General features: G+C 48.3%; 5 protein-coding genes across 5 annotated transcripts; 3 read left to right on the forward strand and 2 right to left on the reverse strand.

Moving 5' to 3' along the window:
• Positions 1 to 1,295: 1,295 nt before the first annotated feature.
• On the forward strand, positions 1,296 to 2,033 carry BO88DRAFT_449060 (LysM peptidoglycan-binding domain-containing protein; the record flags this gene model as incomplete). Its single annotated transcript, XM_025710464.1, has 4 exons — positions 1,296 to 1,361; positions 1,588 to 1,654; positions 1,714 to 1,804; positions 1,883 to 2,033. 4 exons carry the CDS (start codon positions 1,296 to 1,298, stop codon positions 2,031 to 2,033), a joined length of 375 nt encoding a protein of 124 aa, XP_025569098.1.
• A 133-nt stretch (positions 2,034 to 2,166) lies between these two features.
• Positions 2,167 to 5,655, reverse strand: BO88DRAFT_379357 (major facilitator superfamily transporter; the record flags this gene model as incomplete). The annotated part of the gene is made up of 9 exons (XM_025704481.1): positions 2,167 to 2,668; positions 2,765 to 3,330; positions 4,204 to 4,443; positions 4,502 to 4,859; positions 4,927 to 5,091; positions 5,150 to 5,225; positions 5,285 to 5,389; positions 5,438 to 5,462; positions 5,548 to 5,655. 9 exons carry the CDS (start codon positions 5,653 to 5,655, stop codon positions 2,167 to 2,169), a joined length of 2,145 nt encoding a protein of 714 aa, XP_025569099.1.
• A 1,192-nt stretch (positions 5,656 to 6,847) lies between these two features.
• BO88DRAFT_327104 (amidohydrolase family protein) lies at positions 6,848 to 8,182 on the forward strand (the record flags this gene model as incomplete). Its single annotated transcript, XM_025702492.1, has 1 exon — positions 6,848 to 8,182. The coding sequence occupies one exon, from the start codon at positions 6,848 to 6,850 to the stop codon at positions 8,180 to 8,182; it is 1,335 nt and encodes a 444-aa protein (XP_025569100.1).
• Positions 8,183 to 8,575: 393 nt separating this feature from the next.
• Positions 8,576 to 9,762, reverse strand: BO88DRAFT_400856 (zinc-binding alcohol dehydrogenase family protein). Its single transcript, XM_025705702.1, has one exon. The coding sequence runs from the start codon at positions 9,651 to 9,653 to the stop codon at positions 8,622 to 8,624; it is 1,032 nt and encodes a 343-aa protein (XP_025569101.1). The 5' UTR covers positions 9,654 to 9,762; the 3' UTR covers positions 8,576 to 8,621.
• Positions 9,763 to 10,190: 428 nt separating this feature from the next.
• On the forward strand, positions 10,191 to 11,783 carry BO88DRAFT_421591 (uncharacterized protein; the record flags this gene model as incomplete). The annotated part of the gene is made up of 4 exons (XM_025708524.1): positions 10,191 to 10,221; positions 10,378 to 10,883; positions 10,942 to 11,076; positions 11,139 to 11,783. The coding sequence occupies 4 exons, from the start codon at positions 10,191 to 10,193 to the stop codon at positions 11,781 to 11,783; spliced, it is 1,317 nt and encodes a 438-aa protein (XP_025569102.1).
• Positions 11,784 to 13,349: the final 1,566 nt, after the last annotated feature.

Here is a 13,349-nt window from a genome sequence, read left to right on the forward strand (position 1 = left end):
TTAGATAAATGTGATGCTATGGCTGGAGAAATCCAGGTGTCGTCGGATGGGATACAAAAATATGCAACAGTGACTGCAGGACGCAGTTCCTTAAGCAGTGCTGGTGGCTTGTTAATCAGTCTTCTTCGACAGTCGCTCATGCCATAGTACCATTAATAGGAATGTAGGAGAATCCTGGTTCACTTCCTGTTGCAAACGACATAGGTGTGCTTCCAAGTATCATTGAAAGTATTCCGGATGATGTGCATATGTGGTTATATGTGGGGATTATGAGTATCTAAAGCTCTGTTTTCCTATAACCATTCATTAATTCACGCTTCAACAGAATGCGATCCAAAGACAACCTTCTACAGTAGACCGGCAGTAGTAGATCTACATATATCGACAAATTACAATAAACATACCAAGGCATTACCCTGGGAACCACTACCTATCCACGTCCCTAACACCCAATGCCACCGCTCAACTTACCAGGCTATGCCTAATGTAATACTCCATATTATCTATCTTAGATCTATATGAGAAGGAATAGAAGCAAGTCCAGCTTCTTCTATGTTACTTAGCAGCAGTGACTCACTCCGCCGGCTGTCTTTGGGGGTTTCAGTTGCTGTCTCCTGCCGGCTAGCTCAAGTACTGATGTTATTTGGCTCCATGAAAATAAAATTTCAACAGAGTAGGAAATATATAAACTTAAGAGCTGATGTGTCAGGGTACTAGACCAATTAGATGATTAGAAGGGTACTCATGGTCTCTCTTTGTGCATGATTGGAGAAGAATTATCCAGCAATCATGAAGACCCCGTCCGCCTGCAGAAGAAAGAGGTAGGCTCATGTGATAGGATCTATTTGTCATGGTAAAAGGCCTGTTGACTAGGTAAGGAATCAACCATGAAATACTCTAGATTTAAGGTATTTAAGATATATGTCCATAGTAAGGTCCAGTGCATGTGTTACCTGCCGGAGGCTATGAGCTTTAATATTACTGCTGCTATTTTAATATAGTTTATCACTGTCTGGACGAGCCTGGTATAAATTAGATAACTGATTTAATAGAAGAAAGTACTGATTTATACTAGTACTAATAGTACTAATTCGTGAGTTCGCCGCTAAGTAAACGAAAGGGGTGGTAACTGTACAACGATCGCAACCACCAACGGGATCTCCACCTCCGATCTCGTAGACTGGAACCCATCCCTGGGATCAAATTGCACGGGACTCGCGGTGAATACGTATATCTGCGTGGGAGTGTCCAGTAATGACACAACCACTATCTCCTCTTCGACGAGCATCAACAGCATGACCAGTACAAGTACAGGTGCAACCACGACCACAACCGCTGGAGCAACACCCTCGCCTATCCAGGTATGTCCCGTCACCCAGACATCCATCTTTCTAGAGAAAAATCAACACTAACAAACCAGACCGGCATGACAACCTGCTGCATCCGCTTCTACGAAGTCCAAGCAAAAAATGACTGCTAAGACATTGCCCTAGACGCCGGTGTCGCCCTCTCCGACTTGTACGTCTGGAACCCGGCCACCGGGTCTGATTGTTCGGGGCTGCAGGTCAACGTCTTTGTATGTGTTAGGACCTCGGGATACGCGACGACGATCACCTCGGGGGATCCGGTTCCTGTGATGCCTACGCCTACGCAAGTATGATTTCCCGACTCATAGTTTTGCAATGTACTAACGTGATGGGATGTGACCTCTAGACAGGGATGGTATCCGGGTGTCTCCGATTTATGATGTGCAGAGCAACGATGATTGCTATGATCTTGCAAGTGAGGCGGAGGTTCAGCTTAGGTATGTTACCTGATCTTTTTGGTTGGGAATGTCTGGTGGGTTTTCACAGAGCTAATAACTTTTGTCTTGTTTTGGCAGCGACTTCTACTCATGGAATCCCGCATTGGGGACAGACTGCGCTGGCCTTGAGGCTTCGACGTACGTGTGCATTGGAACCACTGGGCCCATCACCACAATCAACAGTGGAACGCCTGTGTCTGCGACGGGGACGGCGACGGCGACAGCTTAAAAAAGGGAGGGGGGAAGCAAACAGGTAGACCTTCTAGACAGTCTACCATTTGAATTGATCTAAACTCCTCTCACTCATTCATCTATTAGCTGTACATCAATAAGCGAGCAAAACAATAAACTCCACCTAAAACCTAGAAACAACTCCGCACCACCAGCGGCCTAACGCTCGTCCTCTTTAACGCCCACCTCCTCTCAGACTGCCTCTCCAGCTGCGTCTCAAACCTCCCCCTCAGAAGCTCAAACCAATCCCCCGGCACAAAAAAACATAACTCTGTCCACTCGCGATTTGCCTCAAGTTCTTTCCATGGCGCTAGGAACCCCTCTAGCGACTCCTCAGTAACAGACTCCTTGCTCTTTTCCCATGGGTTAAGGTAAATAGTTAAATGCAGGCGACGCAAACCGGAAAACGAATGCTGCATCAGATCGAAGAACGCGGGATAAACCGTCGTCCAGTTTCCAGGAAGATCCGGAGGCGCAGTGTAGGGCATGGCCATTGTGATCGCGATGTCCATGCCGGTAATGAGGGCTGTGTAGGGGGGCGCAAGAAGGCGCCGGATGATGAAGGGGGTGTCCATGCTGGGGCCTGTGACGAAGGTATTTGTGGTGTAGAGGATGGGCAGGGATTCAGTGTATCTTTTTTGTCTATAGTTAGAGAGGGCCACACGCAAGACTACCAAAGGGAATAGGAAATAAGGAGTAAGAAAAAAGAAAGAAAAAAGCCACACACACCCCATCTGACAAACCGTCAGCATCGCCGCCACGCCTTGCAACTTGGTTCCCGGGGGTGCTGCTTTCTCCCAGCCCCAAGCCAGCGTCTCGTCCCGATCATCGAGCGCATCTACACATCGCTCCTCGAATCGATCATCCACCCACTCATCGCTGACCGCGCAGACCCGGTGCCACCATTGCCAATGAGCATCAGCCTTCTTCCCCTTATCTTTTCCCATCGGCGGCCACGCGACAACAGCAGACGGTCTCTTCCACAGATAATCAATGTGCACTCTCCTCTCACCAAATAGCTCCCTGTAAATAATATTACGGACCTCAAGTGGTAGCTTGGAAAAAAATGCGCTTTGAGACTGTGGGTTATGAGGTCTGGCAGATGATGTGGCAAGGGTTTGGAGTTGGCGCTGGCGGTGCTCGGGGTCCGGGATAGGAAGTTTATACCGTCTTTGCTTTTGGTTTTGGTTAATAATAGTGCAGCTGGTGTCAAGGATTCCGGGGGCTTCCGGGGAGGTGCGGCGGGGTGGAGGGTTGGGATCTTGGTCTGCGTCCTTTTTGCGGGGACGGAGAAGCTTGGAGAATATATTGGGGGGCATCCTCCTTCTTTCTTCTTGTGGTATTGGGGTGAAACGGGGACAGATGGAGTTATATGTTAGATATACAAAGTGTTGAGGGAAAAGGATGGTTTGAGATAGGGAGGGGGACGTGGGGCTAAGGCTAGTAAGGCTTGTTGGTTGGTTAGCTCATAACTTCAAAATTATATAGATACAGGTGCGGGGAACTTTCCGTACTGTGATAAGCAGCCCTAGATGTTCGATCTACGGAACGGCGAAAGCAGTATCATTATAAAAATATGATTTTCTGGAAAAGATAATTTCTTTTGTTCCTTCTCCTTGGTCAAAGTATCTTTGACTGCTATGGCAATTGCTAGCGACCATGTTTGACTGCACTCTTATCTGTTCCCTAGATCCACAAGCCACTGATCCAGTACTTCTTAGTATGGCGGACCCGCCCCAACGGTGCTCCAAATCTAGAGCCTTTTCAATAACTGTAGCGGAAGAGCCGATCTTCAATATCTGTTACGTCCTCAGTATGCAAGACGACCTCTCCAGAAGTGCTGGTTTCCCGGTCCCGCCTCAAATTTTCAGCCCTGCACAAGTACCAATAAAGAACCATAACTAGTACCAGCACACACCAGGTTACAATTGCAGTAACGACCCCTTCAAAGAATCTGGGCGCCGATTTCGTCTGCCACAGCTGGGGACCGGCAATGCAGCCAACACAATAGCCAATGAAATACATCGTGTTGGCCATCGCCCGCTTCGTATTTCCTTTCACGTTCGATGCGCTCAGACTAAGAAGAATGACCATCACATCTGAGATGCAGGACGCCTAGAATCACGGTTAACGCACGCTTCATATGAGACAGTGGGGTCAAAACATACTAGCCAGGAGGACACTATCAATCCCCATCCTGTCGTAAGTGGAAGCTTTAAGAGAAGTATGTTGCCAATCAAGGGAGGGATGGAGAGTAGAATGACCACCAAGCTACGGTAATTGGGGAGGAGTTGACAGCCGAGTACACCGATCCAGATTGCGACAATCTGAACGGCTCCTGATGGGGAGGTATACAACATGGTTTGATACTTGTCGTAGTTGAGGTTCTTGATAATCAAGGAAGCAAACTGACTTGCGTGAGCTTTCTTCATCGCGGAAATGGTTAGAGAGTAAATAAAGGCATACCGTTAGAACTGGCGACTGCATCGTGACAAGGATGCCGAAAGCGAAGATAAACCAAGCTCGGACATCTAATAAAGTCTCCTTCACCTGTGACTTTGAGAAGTTGGTCTTATCACCTCCTTCTCTGTCTTGCGCCATTCTCGCCAGTAGGACCTCTCGCTCCCTGTCGGATAGGAACCATGCTTTCTGAGGACCGGTAGGCACTAGAAAGTAGAAGACGACACCAAAGGCGGCTGTAAGTGCACCGCAGACGAGGAAGAGAACCCTCCATGGTTCCAGCCGCGGGTAGTGTTGTTTCCCAATTCCGTACATGAGCAGGCTCCCAAGGACTTGGGCAAGGCCGTTCATCGTCACCCAGATGCTATAGTTGGTTGTGAAGTCAGTAAATTGTATCGCTAAACAGAGCTTTTTGAAATCCAATGCCTTACCCCACTCTTGAAGCATGTTCCTGTTTTCTGTACCACATGCTAGTGAGGGTCACAAATGCTGGAGAGACAGCCCCTTCCGTAACTCCAAGAAGGAACCTTACAGCCCCGAACCCTGCAAAGTTTGTTGGCGCCGCAAGGCACATGCACACGGCACCCCAAAAAGCGCTTTGGATTATACTGGTTAGAATCCAACGAATTGTGCCAATTCCAGTCGCGGACTTACATTGTTGCACCGACAAACTTTGTAAGAGGAAGCCGGCTCATCAAGTATATGAAGGGATACTCTGCAACTAGTTGACCTGAAGAGAGCGTCACGCATCAGTTTGCTTATTCTACAACAAGTGACCGTATCCCTTACCAAGATAAAATAATGATGAGCACCACGAATACTCAGAACCCTCCAGAGAAAGATCATCAATAAGCCCGAATACCGACGCGTAGCTAAGACTTTGCTTGTCAAGGTCTGGGATGTCAGCCAGGGAAGACCTCAAGTCCTCATCCGGCTACACACATTGGAAGAAGAACACCAAGCACATCTGTGAAGTCGATGTTAGCATGGAGTCGGGATTTCTGGAAAGGATTACGAACCAATGGTAGAATGAAACAATCGATCTTCCTCACTACGCGTTTTTCTTCCTCCGCCGTGAAATGTAACTGAACTGTCCCGACATCGATGTTAACATCTTTTGTTGCATCCGGGTCTGCCGTCTTAAGTTCGAATTCCATCATCAGTATCGAAGGTAACTCTGGTAGTAATGTAGTGAGCGTGGTATGACCGTTGAAGTGGGAATTACCTTCCCGGTTATGCAGGGCCAGTGCAGTTTTGTTGTCACCCAGTGCGTTGTACATTCCTTGTTTGTGGCATGCGGGGTAAATCTCCGAGCACTGAGATATGATAACTTCTCGGCAAATGAGAGTTCGTGTCGAGTTTCTGCAACTACATGACAGGGTTTGCGCTCGGATATTCTCCGCGGTACCTTAATGGGGTATCTGCAGTTGATAAAGATATTGCTAGCTTGCAGGTCTGGTGAAGACCGAGAGCACAGCTTTTGTGATGAAGATTCTGACTCAGAACCCGCCTAAGCAAATGCTGCTCCAAAGGTTACACCGTCATGATAGTAGCTGACACTATGCAAGAGCTACTAGTTGAGAAGATCACAGCGTGAAAGGCTATATCATGTTAAAGCCCAGATATCAATGTGTGACTGTACAAGTCTAGAGCATTTCATTTCTTTCTTAGAAACTGAGCAATATATTATCCTTATCATGCACATCTGATCACTTCTTTTCCGGCTATGTAAAATCACAGCCTATCATGTTTTGGGGTGAATGGCAATCAGAGTAAGGCAGTATTGAATTCCACTTGCATTGCTTTTAAACGCGACGTATATGCCTCTACAACACCATCCGAGATTCGGCCGTGTCATGCTAAGGATACTAATTGGCATTACTATCGATATTCACGAGTTATGGCTTGACATATTTGTGCATATAGGAAGTAATATTAAGGGCCACTGAAATGACATGACTTGGATCGACGTGAGGAGGGACACCCCATCTACAGTTGCCAGACTTATGCGTTATCAAAACGCCAAGAATGTCAGTAGCTACGCCGTCTCATATCGCTTACTGTTGTTATCCTCGGCCGACTATAAGTCGAGCTAGCCTCGGTTGGCAGTATCAATTCCGCTATCAGTGTTTCCCCGCACACAGATGAGGGGTATGATTCAACATTCCCGTCGTCGTAACCGAGAGATTAAGTGATTCAATACACAGTCGGGATAGAATTTCGCGATTCAGTAACGAGGAAGTAAAAGGCTGAATCAAGCCGTCCAGAATTACATGAACCAGGTGCAATTTATCCGTTGCGTCTCATTTCTGGATTCAAACATATCTCAGCATGCAGTTACCCGCCGACTCGATGAGTAACAACAACAATACGAGCAAGCCATGGTTGCCTCGAACCGCAGCCCCCGAAATTATCTTTTACAACGCCAATGTTGTGGATGTGGAAGCCGGCGACATTATTCCTGATGCTGTCGTTCATATCCAGAATGGGCGTATCGTGGAAGTATCGACTGGCGATGTAGCGACTCCCCCCGATGCAGTGAATCTAAACGGACAGTATATCTGCCCCGGCTTAATCGACTGCCATGTGCACATTACGGCAACTCCGGGCTCTTCATCTCTTAAGGATATGTTTTCTGCAAGTCCAAATACCATCGCCTATCGATCCACGTTTGTTGCACGCGAGATGCTTCTCCGAGGATTCACCACGGTCCGCGATACCGGTGGTGCCGACTACTCCCTCCGCGAAGCCATTGAAGAAGGCTTGGTTGCAGGTCCACGGCTATTCATTGCAGGCAAAGCACTCTCGCAAACGGGTGGACACGGCGATTTGCGAGCCAATTATCAGGGGTCCGAGTATAAGTGCTGTGGCGGGCACAGCCCGGCACTGGCACGGGTATGCAATGGTGTCCCCGAATGCTTGGAGGCTGCCCGCGACGAGCTCAGACAAGGAGCCAACTTCTTGAAGATTATGTGTGGTGGTGGTGTAGCAACACCGTCGGATGCACTTGATATGCTGCAGTTTACTGGTGAGGAGATTCGCGCGATCACAACGACGGCGAGGCAGTCCAAGACCTATGTCACGGCACATGCCTACACTGTGGATGCAATTCGTCATGCTGTTGATAATGGTGTTCGAGGCATCGAGCATGGTAATTTCATCGACGAGGAAACTGCTGCGTATTGTGCAGAATTGGGCGTTGTCTTTACTCCAACATTGGTTACCTATTATGGCATGTCCAAGCCACCCTTTGACAAGTTCCTGGATGAATTCAGCCAGGCAAAGAATCGGCAAGTTCTGGATAGTGGTCTAGACGCTTTGTCAATCTTGCACAAGGCAGGGGCAATGATATGCTATGGTTCCGACCTTTTGGCTGGCCTGCATCCTCTACAAAACCAGGAGTTCTCGATTAGGTCCAGTGTTCTAAGCGCGAAGGAGATTTTAAAATCTGCGACTGTGAATGCAGCGCGGTATCTGGGAATGGAAGGCAAACTCGGGTGCATTAAAGAGGGGAGCATTGCCGACATGCTAATCCTGACGTCTAATCCTTTGGAAGACATTACTATCCTTGATCGCATACAGCATCATCTAGTGGCTATTCTTAAGGATGGGCGTATTGTTTCCAAGAACGCAGACTGGCTGTCAGTTGATCCTCTGTACAATACCTGCCATAGTTATAATCGGTGAACCAACCTTGCTTCACATCGAATGGCTATTTATGATTGCTCAAAACCATACAATGGAGCCCCATATCATATTTCCATTTCTCTTCCTGGCTATTACTGTGCTTGCGACATGAGACCTAGGCGCAAAGGGGAGCTGGTATACAACAAAGCATTTCTCTGGAGTACCCAAAAAGGCTGCTTAATATTATCTCATATATTCATCAAATCGTATTTCCCCGGGGATAATGCTTGTTTTACTTGCGCTTTTACCGTTTCAGAGCTCTGTGGATATAGTCTGCGTAGATGCCCCGTTGACCTGGCTGTTGAAGTAGTTCTGAATATCGTGAGGCTCTTGGGGTCCTCTTGTAACTCTTAGTCACGACAGTCATATTTGGACAGAGATAAGTTATAATGGTTTCAGTTTGACTATAGTTAAATTACGACTCTCTTTTCACCCTCCTTCACTCCTCTGTAACCCTCAAGACATACTTCACAGCACTAGCCTTCCCAGCCTTCAGGTTATTAAGAGCGGTTCCTACACCCTCCAGGCCACCCGGAATTACCTCATGGGGATGAGGCTTGAGCCAACCCTCACTAAGTCCCCTGCTCACCATGCGCGACCACACATAAGCAAAGTCCTTGTCATCCACGTGGCTACTTCCAACGTTGCTGAACTCAACACGTATCGTGCTGAATAAATTTTCAGGTGCCTCCGGCGTAACGAGTGACACTGCGCCCGATGTCTGGTCCAGAACCTTCTCAACCACCTGGAAGCTCGATGCTTCGCTGACCGCGTCTAATGCATATTGAAGACTTTCACCAGCGGGGATGGCATCCTGTATTCCCCGTACGATCGCAGATTCGCCGTCCCGGTAGTCAATGACGACATCACCCTTTTCACTGTTAATCAAACTCCTAGCATAGTCCATGCCCCTTCCAGCGACGCCGATAATAGGATGGATGTCTGCTTTCTGTAACAGTTTGATCGCAAACGATCCGACAGCTGTCGCAGCACCGTAGACAAGAACTCCTCCTGCAGGCTTGGTGGCCCAAGATTTGTTTCCGAGCCATGGTTCAGGTAGGCCCAGGCGTGCAAACAGTGCGATCGAGGCGGTCAATGCAGCCAAGGGCACCGTAGCTGCTTCCTCGAATGAAATATGTGGTGGGATGTGAAAAGTAGCGTGCACATTCCCAATGGCGTATTCTGCGAAGCTCCCATGCGGCGTCATGTAATCGTGGAAGGCGGCCACTCGGTCTCCGACTCTGAACTCGGAGACGTTATTGCCAACCTCGTGTACATAGCCAGCGATATCGTCGCCTGTGTTTTTCCCATCAAATGCATCCATCCAGTCAGGGAATTTCCAGTCCTTGGGGTTTGTGCCGCTAACGACGACTTTGATCAGAATCTCGTCCGGTCCGGGTTTGGGAATAGGCACGGAGTGAATCTTAACCTCCATGGGCCCATTCTTGCGAAATACAAGTGCTTCCTTCATTTTGACAGTTGCTAGTAGCAGAAATGAACAGTGGGATGGATGAACGAGGTGACAACTTTAGAAAATGGTGATTGGAAAAGTCAGGGATTGGTGAGGGGTTTTCGCTGGGACATGGCCCAATTTATATATCTTTGGTCTACAACTAAACCGGAACTCCCGCTGTGATATCTGCGAGCAAAAAGGCTCCTGATGTATGCTTGGTCATCATTTCCATCATCTCAACTCAAAATAAACTTCTTTCGAATCCTATTGAGCGGAAATGGGCGATGTTGTCGAATGATAATGGAGAAAAAGGGCAGGCGATTCTTCCGACTGAGCTGCCGAGATCCTCAGACCCACACTACACGCTAACCATAAGAAGAAGCATTCGGTGCCAAGACTTGCTAATCCTGGGGATTCGCCGAATCTCAACCGCCTCACAACCACATGACCCGCGTCTCGGCTTCTCTGCCTGGTTCTGTCACTCCCGCCATGTCAGCTCCTCCGCCTTCCGCCGTACTGCAGTAGATGCAAAATGAAAGTAAAGAGCCGCTCAGTATGTCAAAACTGTCGGCAAAGGAAATATTCGGTGAGTTCGCCGACGCCGACCCGGTCAAAGCTCTTCTATTACTTAATCAGAAATTCTGCGACAAGTATTCGCTAATGTGAGATTACAAGTGCGACGGAAAACGCCCTTCCTGTTCTCAATGCATAAAAACCAAGAGAGACTGCCCGGGATATGAAGAGGTGACTTTTCTTCCACCCAAGACTTCTGGGCAACATATCATCTCTTCTTCTGGACCACTGGAAAGCCCTATATCACGTGAGGCGTCGCTATCACTTTCCGGATCGTCCACCGGGTGTCTCATTCTAAATCTTTCAGCTTTTCGATGGTCGACAGATGAAGAGTTCTTCGCTTTAGTGACGGAGTATTTTACTCCCGACTATAATGGTCAGGAGCAATATGGCCGCCCCAGACACCACTTCTCAACCCTGTGTAGCCCCTGGCTGGAGACCGTCCCTCTGCTTCTGGACACAAGCAGAAGTACAACCCTTCTGTCAGTGGCGCTCCGCACCTTAGGCTACTCAATTATAGCCAAAGGAAATAGAGGCCATAGACGCAGTCAATGGGACGTCTGTCGCGCCGAGTCATACACGAAAGCTGTACATTCTTTGAGCAATAAAATCGCTGAAGACGACGGTGGTTGCAATGAATCCGCCGCTGCTATTATGTGCTTATGTCTAGCCGAGGTAGGCAAGACTTTCATCTCATCTGACGAGAGTGAAAATGGTTATTGACACCTGCAAGTGGTTAGTGCCCACATCCCGTGAGGGCTGGATCGCTCATATCAGAGGGATCGGCCGGATGATGGAAATGTGTGGACCAGAGTCATTTATTGGACCGATCGCGCACCAGCTCTTTATCGGCTTCCGGCCCCTAGTTGTACGCATGACACCCCTCCCAACTCACACGTAATTCATCCATCAAGACTAATATACAAGTAGATACTGGAGGCGTGCATCTCCCGTCAAGACACGTTCCTTTCTTCAGTCGAGTGGCGGACGATACCTTTCGCATTTCATGAACCATCGCCATTGCAAACGCTATTAAGCCACGGTTCTATCTTACCCTCTCTCTTACAAAGAGTCCAGACTACAGATTCCCTCCCCCTCAATGAGCGGGGACCCCTATATGAAGGAGTTCTTGCGGAATTGATAAATACTCTGCAGAAGCTTGGTAAATGGGAACAGTCTCTGCAAAGCACTATCAATGGCCCTCTATATTGGCCAATAACGACATGTCCATCCCCACCAAGGTGTAATAGCGCGGTAGAAGGGTCTTTGTGGTTCTACAGCCTCCCAGTCGCCACAGCAATGACACATTTATGGGCCTTTCGTGCAGTCTGCTTCAGTCAGATAGCGCATTTGTTGTCATCAGATCCGACGCGTTTCACAGACGCAATGCGTACTTGCCTGAACGTATCTGGAATTGAGGATTGCCACCGGCAAACAGTTGCCTTCCATAGAATGGTTTGCCAAAGCATGCTCTATTTCAAGCAAGGCACGTTGAGATTTTACGGTGCAGCTTCTGTCACCCTTCCGCTTAGAGTGACACAGATGGCCATATACTTGCTTCATTCTCGATGGTAATATTTGACTACCATGCTGGGATCATGGAATGCCTTTACCGGACGGGTCGCGTCTGATAGCGAACATTCCGGCTCAAAACGGGTTGCGCACCACTTTTGCGGAGGCGACCTTGCTCCCATGGCGTGCCTGCGATTCAACTGCCGTGCCGCTGTATGCACGAACCACCAGGAATCTAGGTAACGAAGTCAGAAATCTTTATACCAGTCTCATTGGGAAGCTGATGCCCTCCAAAACTATGTTGGAGAGGTGTCCCGACTTCGGCCATAATGACTAGAAAGGCCGGTATCGGCGAGAGGCTCGCCGATGACAGGAAATGCTCACATCGCTACAAGGCGCTGGAAGCTGAAACATCAACTATTATGATGGAGGCAATGCCTACAGTCGAGTGGCGGAGAGGAGGAAGGGGGCCTCCAGCCATAAGTAAGGTGGTAGCTCCGCCTCGCAATTTACCCCATTCGGGAGACCGGAGATAAGCGGAATTATTGTTTTGTGTCTCAAAGTTCGTAATGATTAACATGAATGGCCCATTAGTCATGGTCCTTTGGATTTGACCTATTATCGGTCACTAAACTAATGCCAGTACAATCACGTGGATTACCCAATGAGCTGTTGGCTCGAGGACGATCAAGATAGATGTGGAGAACTGTGCAAAGCTGATAGGTGGCCCGTGTCAGGGGTGAAGGAACTACTAAGGCTTTGGGAGCGGGGTTAAGAGCAGTCGGTCGATTTATGGCGGCAGACTGGTTGGTAGTTCGTGTCAAGGTACAAAGGTGCCCTCTAGTCCCAGATCTGGTAATCCACCCCCCTCCCCCAGCACTGAGCCATGTAATAGGCCCTCCTCAACCGAAACTGTGTTCTTTTGACTGTGATTGCCGAATGCAAAGCTTAACGGTTCCAACCTAACCCATCATACCAGGCGTTGTGAACAATGGAATCCCGCGAAAGCGCCCGTGAGCTCGTTAGAAGCGTTGCTAAAGGCCGCGGTTATCTGAGTGAGGAAATACTGGGACGGATGGACCAGGATACCCGTCGAGAGTTCGAGGAAGCAATGCTGAAGAAAGACGAGATGAGCAGAAATACGAAATTCTCGAACCAATGTGGAGAAGAGATTGGCGGCCAGGCACAACAGTAATAGTATCTTAAACTATGCTTGTTGATATAGGCGAGCAGTACCTTGCATCATAGTAACCCGTGTAAGGGCCGTAGCAAACAATGTTTTAAAGCCTTAAGTCTATATATATGAAAGGATAGCCATACGCCAATGCTAATGGTACTCGCGAAAGGAGGCAGCAGTAGCTCACCAAGCAAACTGGATGAAACAAAACATATTATAGAGCACATTGAAAAGGGAAGACTACAACAAATGAGCCATTGAAAGGGTAACGATATGGCATACTCATTCATAACATACATTTCATCTGCTGATTCAGCCCTATTTCCATACCCTAAGCTTGCACCATACATTTTTCATTTTGTGTCGTATATTTTCATCAGCATTGCGAGATTGTGGGTCTCCTTGTGCTGAAGATGACTCGGTAGACACCGGAGTAACCGGTGAATCGGCCT

The sequence above is a fragment of the Aspergillus vadensis genome, assembly GCF_003184925.1.
Source record: "Aspergillus vadensis CBS 113365 unplaced genomic scaffold BO88scaffold_1, whole genome shotgun sequence".
NCBI classification, from domain to species: Eukaryota; Fungi; Ascomycota; class Eurotiomycetes; order Eurotiales; family Aspergillaceae; genus Aspergillus; species Aspergillus vadensis.